Here is a 9,921-nt window from a genome sequence, read left to right on the forward strand (position 1 = left end):
ACGCGTGGTCGGACAGCTTGCTCTGGTGCTGCGGAGCGGTCCCGGTAACCTCCGACTCCTCGCACGCCGTCTCCGACAGGGCCTTGGTGGTCACGGAGACTCGAAGCACTGCCCAGGATGAGACAAAGTGCTCGAGCTTGGAACTCGTCTTGGGATACTTGAACCAGAAGTTGCTGCTCGCCATCAGGATGACCGTGTGAATTAAGGCAAGGAAAGGCATGTACTTGGATATCCAAGGCAGAACATCGTGGTAGCATTTCTGATTCACGAAGATGTATTGCATGTATTCCATCCCGTTTGTCTGCCACTGGGACTAGAATCTAGGGGTGGAAACAAACACAAAAGCATAACCTTTACACGTGTGCTTGTTTGGAGAAACACAACAGAATGTAAACTAAAATCCACGCCAGTACACAATTGGCATCATGAATTCGAGCTCTGAATCAGAATAGGAATATTTATTTAGACAGGAGGAATCCGATGAGCTATAAAGCTCTTTTTCACAGATGTCCAGTAGGGGCATGGCCTCAGAACATTATGACATCCGATGCCCTGGAACAGCTCTTTGTGAAGACAATGGCAGGGGGCAGCATGCAGTGCCCGTTCTACTGCATCCGTGTCTTGAGCACAGGCTCCCAATTTTCACGCCGGGCTCACTCAAAAGTCTCTCTCTCTTGCCAGCCACTTCCTCGTTAACTGCGTACCGTGGTTTAACATCGGATGAACTGTTGCTATGGCTAAGGGCTGCAGGTGCTGGTGTATTCATGGTGAACACTGAATTTGGTCCGATGCCACCGCTGGGCTATATATCGTGCAGCTGAAATGCGCTTGCCGCAGAGTGTTGTTTAATTAGCAAAAGTAAATTTAAGCAAAGGGAACACATTCAATAGTTCCACGGTCAGTAGTTGTATTCTCAGTCTCAAATACTACACGCGTTTATCTTTAATTGTTGTATTGGACACACATTTCGTTAGAGTTTTAATGAAATTCCAGCAAAAAGATGCCACCGTTTAATCAAAAAGCAATTATAGAAAATAATACAAGTTATGTTTAATTAATTAAACAGATGTAAGGTATTGGGGCTGTGATATAGCTCAGCTGGTGGAGCAACAGACTTCCAATAGCAAGGACATAAGTTGAAACCATGGCCAAATTCAAGTCAGCCCAACTCCACTCAGGGGTCAACCATGGAATAATAATACGCCACCTGATGTGGACTCTTTCACAAGAAGCCATTAGTTTAAGTCAAATAGAATTATCCCTATCATTAGAACATGCATTTACACTGAGAGTTCAATGTGGAATTCGACCATTTGTTGAGGCAGTAAGAGATGCTCAGGAGACCTGCAATGATTCCAACGCGTATGTTACATATTAGCGCGCTACACGGGTGCACGACGCGTGCAACGAGTCATAGAACGGGGGCATGCGACCCCCGCAACCACGAGAGGAAGCAACCTGAACCACAAAGTGGGAGAAAACAAGTCGATTCTTGAATCAAATTGCATCTCCAAATCTTGCCAGTTGATTGACTCGCGAGGGGGGGGGGGGGCAAAAAGTTACATGCCTCTTGCGTAGACTTTGCGTAAATTGACGAGTCAATCACTGACGACGACACACGTTTCTTGCATGAATAAAACACCAAATAGTATATATTTTTTTGTGATGATAAAAAAAGAGAATAGGCTTTACGTTTTATGTTTAAACACCAAATAGACACCCTGCTGCAAGGCATCAAGTATGCCATTAACCACGCATGCTTGTGGTCGAACATGTAAACAAACATGCTCTGATAACATGTGCATTGTCTTTGAAAAGGTGCCGGAGATATCGCCGCTCAACCAGAGATATTAATGTTCTTTGATATCTGCATTGTCTTTGTTCTACGTACGGTGCAAAAGACGTTCAACGTACATACACATGTCCTGTTCGCTTTTTGGTGTTGTTCTCTGGTCTGACACTCCTAGTGAGACTAGGTCATAAAGAATAATACAATCTGACATTTTATTATTATTGCTATGATTTATGCTGGCAAAAGATCAGTGTGATTTAAATTTTAGTCAACTTTTTTTTTCAAGTGTAATACTTGTTGCGGACCGTCCTTTTCGCAATCAATAAAAATAAAGTGTCAGATTGATCTTGTGCAAGGTTTGTCTAACCCCTGGCCACATCTCCTCATAACTGCGCTCCCCGGTCCTTTCCAATCAAAACGGCATTCCTGCCGTGCGTTCAAACCCCTTCCGTTAATCTATCCAGAGGAGATTATGTGTCGTGAAGGCGCCGTTTTCCCTTATCCTTGGTGGCCTTGACGAGACATCAGACTCGCCCGTCTGCTAAACCCATGACAACACATGCAGCGGTGGTGAGAGGAACGGCGCTTTTGCACAAGCCGCGTGATGTTGCGCATGTTCATTATGTGCAAACTGCGAAACATCCGGGGCGACGTGGCCAACACTCGTGCCTGAGAAGCATTACGACGTAGAAACAGTCCCCGCTTTGAGAATGGGTTGGCAGCTAGGCAAACTTGGTACGTGGCAATGTCCCAGGAGGTGCATTAGGTGATTTATAAATGTGACATTATATCGTGAGAGTCATCGGTGAATAATCATGTATGAATCTGCCAATATAAAATAACTACGATAAAATGTAAATCCATATGGTAACCTATAATTACGTAAAATACTTTTCTCAACTCATTGGTCGTAAACAATGTGGCTTCCGTTGAATTTTGTTTTATTCCCTTGCAGTTACTAGCTAGTTAGGATACCTCACAAAATGTACAATTAGTTAAAATATTGATATTCATTAATCACAGTACCATGTTGGGTCAGGCATGGGGGGGGGGGGAGTAACGCAGTTGAAACAAAAGTCAAATAGGGGTGTACAGTACCCACAAAAAAGATTAAGAACCGCCGCTTGGTCTACACGGTGACTGACAAAACTCCGAACGGAAAACCGACACTTACGCGACGCCATTACGACAATTGAGTCGGAAGTGGGATGAGAATTCAAGCGCGGTGCAAAGCTCGAACCTTTTGTTGGCGCATTGGGCGAGGCCGTGGCCAGCAGGGACTTCTGTATGGCCGAGTCGGAGAGACACGTCACGTTCTCGTCCAGCTTGGGAAGGCAGCAGAGCGGGTCGCGTGAGAACTGCATGGTGCCGGCGAAGATGGACAGCATAAGCATGACGATGCCCAGGTAGTCGAGGAACACGTCCCACCAGGGCTTGAGGATGCGGTAAGCCGGCTGAGAGTCGCTCAGCGACGCGACCTCCGTCACCGTAAACATTGCCTGTGAAAAGCAAAGCGGGGGAAAAAAACACAAACACGGTTCGGTGACTCGTTCATTATCCCGGAAGCTGCGAAACACATTCCTGCGGAGGGAGCTGGTAGGAACGTTGGGTTGCTCAGTCAATGGCCAGGGTCAACGGTGGCGTGGTGTATTCCGCAAATATGGCCGACTGTGAGGGCGGGCACAAGCCGGCGTGAGTAGGTTAAACGTTGAGTTTTATAAGGGCACCACAGGGTGACCAGCCCCCCCCCAACCAGCCCCACCCCCCCCACCCCCCGGCCCAGCCCCACCCTCCCCACCCAGCCCCTCCCCACCCAGCCCCTCCCCACCCTCCTCACCCAGCCCCTCCCCACCCAGCCCCACCCTCCCCACCCAGCCCCTCCCTGCACGACAGACACAATAATCCCCTGTGGGCTGGTGTAACCAGGAGGTTCCTACCAGTATTACTATTTCACTTGACGGTAACTATGGAGCGTCATTCCCCTTGCCTTCTCCTGCAAAGTTGAAATATCGAGTTTCATTCAGGCTTAAGCCAAGTGAGGACCAGGTAGGTTCGTCCATTTCATCTTGTTTAGAGATAACGAAAGGTGTAATCTCCGAGATGGTTCGCACATTTTCCAGGACACATCTAATGTAACCTCCATATATTTATTTCAACATGTCGCAGTAAATGCCTAGTTGCCCACCTACTTAATTTGCATTCTATTCAAAAGCATGAGCGTAATTTCAGGTTCGCCTGATTTAACTCGCGGTTAGCTTACCAACCTGAAGCGTCGTAACGAAGCAACGGGACCACATGTGACCCCGTGATGCTGGCAACCAAAAGGACATTTTAAGCCCAGGCCTAGCTTCCAACCCACGCATCGACGGCAATGTCTCTTGCCCAGGTGGCATCACCAAGTTAGTGGCTGAATTATTACCTGTGCTCGTTTTAACATCGCAGGCTGCAAACGCACTGCTTCATACCCACCGCCAACATTGCACAATGTGCGTCACGCCTTGCGAAAAGACAGGACGATGGCATCTTCCCTCAATGCAAACGATATCAGCAAATTATCCAGAGCTATAGAGAGAAAACCCATCTAATTTACAAAATGTATCCTTCCCACACAATGCCTTTTTGCCACCGTCACCAAAAACAATGTACGGTAATTATATGGAGAAAGAGAATTGTACATTCGTATTAAACATACACAACCTTTTGTATCCTGAAATTCTTCCGCACCGTACGTAGCTAACCGTGCGTTGTTAATCTAGTGCTGGATGAGGGCCTCCCCATGCCGTGCAGGTCACGAAAGTTATTTGACCTAAAACCGCTAATCTGGTGTGGGTTGATGAAGGCGGGCGCAGCATAGACGTGAGTATAGTACAGTTCAACAATGAATTTTTTTCCAACGTAGCCCCACAGCAGCCTACAACACCTGTGTTATGCATGGTGGTTGCTGTCCAAGCAGTATCCAGCCCCAACCCTGCTTAGCTTCCGGGATTGGATGAGATTCAGGCGCATTCTGGGTGATGTAACAACAGTCCAATCGTATTAGTGTCACTGTATTGATATCTACGACAGTATGTTCCGTTCTTGTGTTATCTAAAAGTTTCAAGGCCGCCCTTATTCACACTCTATTTATGCTCATGTCATATTCAGACTTTGATCACGAATAAAACCCATGCAATGGCACTCGCGCCTAGTTGCATAACTTGGGACATACAACAATGTTCCCGCTAGGTTTCAAATTGCCAGCGGTACGCGCACATAGGAGAAGTTTGAAATGACAATCAAAAACACGTGTGGCGATCATCACAACCTCTGCGCATTACACAGACAGCATCCCCACTTCCTGAAGAAGTGCATTGTGGTCCTCGTGATGCCCACTTCTGCAGGGTCTACCTCTCAAAACCCAATTTCCCCACACGACTGGGCCCATTGGCTTGGCGGATGCCAACGATATCCAACTCTTCAAATGATGAGGAAACCTATCATCTATATAAATAAAGACCTTAATCTGTATGTCTCAAAAACGTCTAGGGTATTACCCGACATGGTAGAAAGCTGAAGTTTGATACATAGGTAGCTTTTAGGACACAAACAGGAAAAATAAAAAAATCCGATTTTTTTGTGCCCCATTGACATGTTTGTACGAGTCAGTCAGAAACCGTTTAAAATATCAGATAACATTTTTTTTCGTTTGATAGAGCGTTAAACAGCAAATACAATTAAAGCGAGACCCATTGTTCTATCTTTTATTGTTTTTGAGATTTCGGATTTAAGCAGTTTTTAACTAAATAGGACGCATTTCAAATCTGAATAATTCGAAAACGGTAAAAGATAGGGTCTTCCCCTCAGAGTATCAAGTTCATTCATTTTTGTTCTTTATTATGAAAAAGAACGGAATATTAAAATTGAGTCATCAACAATTATATTTTATTCGCGGAAAAATACACATTTTTGGAGAAGTTGTTAGTGGTCTGATCATAGATACGAATTGTAAAAATTATATTATATTTCTTGAACATTTTTGCCTGGCGAAGACGGCCTTTATGAACAAATTATATATATCTGGGAAATGTTTGCCGCGCTCAAAAGGCTATATATAAATACGAGTAAAAGTTTGTACAAAAAAACGACAGACAACAATGCCACGCAAAGCCTTAAGAGACCGTTAGGCAAAGTACTGTTAGCGAGCACCTATGAGGGCCGGAACGGTACACAATGGGGTGGGTGGCCAGCACCACGCCTGGCCGCCTTTGTCTTACCAGTGGCGATGATTTTACACACCCCACCAGGTACTCATTTGAGGCCGAGTCGACCGAGAGAAGGCCCAGGACCGGTTCAGATAATCGTCACTGGTGTTGGCCGTGAGCGGGAATCGAACTCGGGTCGCCGGGTTACGTAACGTGGCGCGCTAACCCGCTACACGCCACCGCACACAGATACACACACGCCAACAACCGTATATGATGTATTTGTCAAGTTGGTATACATAATGGAGTGGCTGAAAGAGCAGGGGGCCAAAGGTTTTGAATACAACCCTCTCAAATGCGGCTCGTGCAAACCACCGCACTGCCGCCTGTCTGCGCGCACCCATTGCACTGCCGAGCGTTGCCTTTGTTACAAGCGTATTGCGCAGGCCCCACTTGAACTGGCACTCACTTGGGACAGCAATGAAAGGCAATTTATCTTGCAGCCTAGCTTCCTTTGGGGCCTAAGTAATCGTGAACAGCCGAAATAAAAAGGCATCATAAACAGATGTACAAATTGATCACCGCGTTAAGTGAGACGTTACCTTCCGCCAAAGTCGCGCGAGTGGTCCCCCTGATGAGAAGCCAACTGGGAGGCCCGCAGCGGCGAGGAGGCGCATGACCACCCAAGTACGTTTAAACCCAACAAATATGCCAAGGCTTATCAAGGGCACGCTTAAAGTTGATATTAACACAACAGTATTTCAAAAGGTTTCGCATCCGACTGCTAAAAAGTGAACACTTAGAAATGTACTTTTGTGAGGCAGCGCATTTGCCACATGTCTTGTTTTCACACGAAGTGTTGAAGTTTTTACATGGACGGCCGCTTGGTGGTCTCTTGATGAAAGGCGCTCGCTCTACAAAGTAGATTACCGCTATTTATAAAGACTTTTTCTGACGTAATATTTCAATACGTGTATTTTCCTTACGAGAAACAAAAAACGCATCTTACAGTTATTGAAAACTGCGTTTTAGTCATCTTTTTGGTTGCCATAGGAGTTAATATCCATTACACCTCGAGCCAGCGCCACTAAACAGGCCAAATTTGCATTTCCCAGTGCTGGTCATTTGGCATTAAACGATTCACTCTCTACATACATTTCAGGAACTCTCACCCCCACAGTCACAATTTGATTCAAGATTCCATCCCTTCTCGGGTTTTACTGTCTCCATTGAATGCCGTCTTGTTTGTGTCTCTTGCATCTGTACCATTAGCATAAATGTAACACTTAGCGTCTCGTTCTTATAAATCACACGGACTATAACTTTCATCTTTGTACGAACAATACCGAGGATTGATTTCCATCGAGGCTTTACGAGCTATGCTCGGAAAATGGTCTCCCGACTCAATTGAGAGGTACTGGCTTGCCAAGAGGACGACAGCTATAGCAGTTGCTGAAGCAAAAACCCCCAGGGCGTGGGAGGAGTTTGGAAAGGCCATGGAGATGAGATAACCGGGCAGCCTCAAAGATGTTCTGACAAACCATCCGACGCCTTAGGAGGGGTCGACGGGACGTGGCCCAGGCTGTTGTCAGGAAGGGCGGCGTAACATTGAACTCAACTAAGGAGATAGTCAAGGAGATGGAAGGAACACTTTGAGAAGTTCCTCAACCCGGTGGACATGCCCTCCTCTCAGGAGGCAACCCTGGAAACAGCTGGGGGGGGGGGGGTCGGATCCATTATGGCTTCTGAAGTCACTGCGGCTGTCGAGGGCCTTTGTAGCAGCAAAGCTGTTGGGGTGGCCAAGATTCGCCCAGAGTTGTTGAAAGCGCTGGACAGTGTAGGAGTGTCCTGGTTAACACGCAATATTCAATGTTGCATGGAAGGCGGGTACAGTACCGCTGGTTTAAAAAACTGGAGTCGTGGTCCCCATTTTTAAGAAAGGGGACCAGAGGGTGTGTTGCAACTACAGAGGAACCACACTCCTCACAGCGTCCCAGGTAAGGCCTACGCCAGAGTGCTAGACAGGCAGCCAATGAAAAACGCACAAACGTGACTTGGCAGCTCTATTATCGGACTCATATTTGGCAGACAAATAAAGCTATAAATGACACTTTTAAGCTCGCTATCGGAAGAACGAATGTAACGATTCATCGATTTAAGAATCAATACATTACTATTCACACCTGTTGTTTGGAACGTGTATGCAAACGTGCCATTTACGTTCACGTGGTAAATGAGATCGAATTGGATAACAAATGAGACAGTCAAATTTACAAAAAAATAATTGATTCCTGAATAAAAATCACAACCTCGACCATCATTAGTTTGCGAGGACAGCGAGTTCTACAGAATTGGAACAATGAGGATAATTTGCTGACACAGGATGGTAACCAGGTTACTGTGAGATAAATGCCTGCAAGGCGGCAATCTTGGAGGTCAGGTTGGTGGATCGGGGTATAGAAAGTCATCATGTGCTTGGGATAACCAGCTGCTTTAAGGAGCTAGTACGGCAAAGTCGGTTCACAATAAATCAGTGCAGTTTTGGGTTTCCACCCACCCCACTGGCAAACATGTCCAGAAAGGAATTGGCTGAACGTTCCAAGCAGGGCCCCCCAAAAAAGGTTGGCCAGTGTCGTAATTTAAATTCCCTGGGTGATAGGTAACAGATTCGGCTGCAGTACACTCTTTGAAAAAACGATCAGGACCCATCTGTACACGTACTCATGCAATTATTTTTTTATTAATAAGGCCACTAAAATGATCAACGTCGGTGGCCATGCGCAGTTACATAACCGATCGGCCACGCAACGCACAGCCTATTCCCACGTGAAATGAATACCTTTCCACGTTATATTAAATATATACCGTTCTCATTTTACACAACAGATAAGAATGGCACGCTTACGTAACGCAGCTGCGCTGTGTGCACTGTCGGCAGACGAGCGGGAAGCAAGCCTCTCCAGAACGACTACGGTGACACGAGCAGCCACAATCCACCGGCTGGAACACGCTACGAATGGGGGGGGGGGCAGCTCCTTACACTCCCAGCCACGCCGCCGGGGCTAAATACCGTGCAATTGAACGAGAACGGCGTTACACACGTGCACACTGGCCCAGCGCAGCAATGTAGCCAACGCACAGGCGCATCCACGACACACATCGCCACCGAGCAGTGAACGAGACGGGGGGGGGGGGCATGGCGTGCTACTCACCAGTAACAAGCGGCGAGACGCCGAGGTTCTTCGGTAGCAATCGAGGACTGCGAGCAGTGGCTCGCTCGCTCTCCCGTGCTCTCGCTCGCTCGCTCGCTCGCCCTCCCTCTCACTCGTGTGGGGAGGCTGAACGGAGAAGACTGCCCCGTCCTGGCAAAACTCCCTTTAGGGCCACCCAATCCCGAAAGGAATCTCTGGGTGTTGCCATGACAACACAAGGTATGTTGCCGAGTGACCTTTTGTTGTTGTTGTTGTTGCCCGAACTTATTTTTAGTTCATTTATAAATTCCACTTAATAAAAAAAAGATTTTTTTTTCTTCTTCCTCACAGACACTCTCTCTCTCACGCACGACATTTGCTGCCACCGCCGCTTCTATCACGCGGCGTTTCTGCACAAAGCGGTGATTCTGGCGCAAACGGTTGACTTGTGAGCCCAGAAGACCCAGAGGCAACACTTAACATCTCACATTCCAACAATGGAACTGGCTGGGCAATCGACCAAACTCAACATTGTCAACCGTCTCAACGGACACAGTGCTTCCAAAATTATACCATGATGTGACAGTAGTCACCTTGGTATTGTTAAAACCCAAAACTACTATTTTGATTACTATTTGTACCAAAACTGCAGTTGGTAACCATACGATTCCTATTCCTAAGTCAGTAAGTTTTAAGTTCACTTGAAAGGGATTCTCCTCAGGATTCCTGCCATGGAACATTTGTGCAAAAATAACAA

At 46.6% G+C, this 9,921-nt stretch overlaps 2 protein-coding genes across 2 annotated transcripts in view; one reads left to right on the forward strand and one right to left on the reverse strand.

Annotated features, from left to right (window-relative positions):
• LOC133342510 (protein furry homolog-like) overlaps positions 1-200 on the forward strand; it is a 96,127-nt gene extending 95,927 nt beyond the window's left edge. Inside the window, exon 30 of the mRNA XM_061551663.1 lies at positions 80-200. Within this exon, the coding sequence (XP_061407647.1) occupies positions 80-200 (121 nt within the window). The remainder of the gene's footprint in view (positions 1-79) is intronic.
• On the reverse strand, positions 150-9,275 carry LOC133342524 (volume-regulated anion channel subunit LRRC8D-like). Its single transcript, XM_061551680.1, has 3 exons — positions 9,186-9,275; positions 3,033-3,291; positions 150-320 (listed from the first exon to the last, which is right to left on the reverse strand). The coding sequence occupies exons 2-3, from the start codon at positions 3,286-3,288 to the stop codon at positions 265-267; spliced, it is 312 nt and encodes a 103-aa protein (XP_061407664.1). The 5' UTR covers positions 3,289-3,291; positions 9,186-9,275; the 3' UTR covers positions 150-264.
• Between the last annotated feature and the right edge of the window lie 646 nt (positions 9,276-9,921).

Source organism: Lethenteron reissneri, chromosome 15, assembly GCF_015708825.2.
Source record: "Lethenteron reissneri isolate LAM-NWPU_2019-01 chromosome 15, ASM1570882v1, whole genome shotgun sequence".
Taxonomy (NCBI): domain Eukaryota; kingdom Metazoa; phylum Chordata; class Hyperoartia; order Petromyzontiformes; family Petromyzontidae; genus Lethenteron; species Lethenteron reissneri.

Coding starts and splice junctions, on each gene's coding strand:
- LOC133342524 (XM_061551680.1), bottom strand. CDS start 3,288: ATGTTTACGGTGACGGAGGTCGCGTCGCTGAGCGACTCTCAGCCGGCT. Junction 321..3,032: donor GCCCAATGCGCCAACAAAAG/GTTCGAGCTTTG, acceptor TTCCACCCCTAG/ATTCTAGTCCCAGTGGCAGA.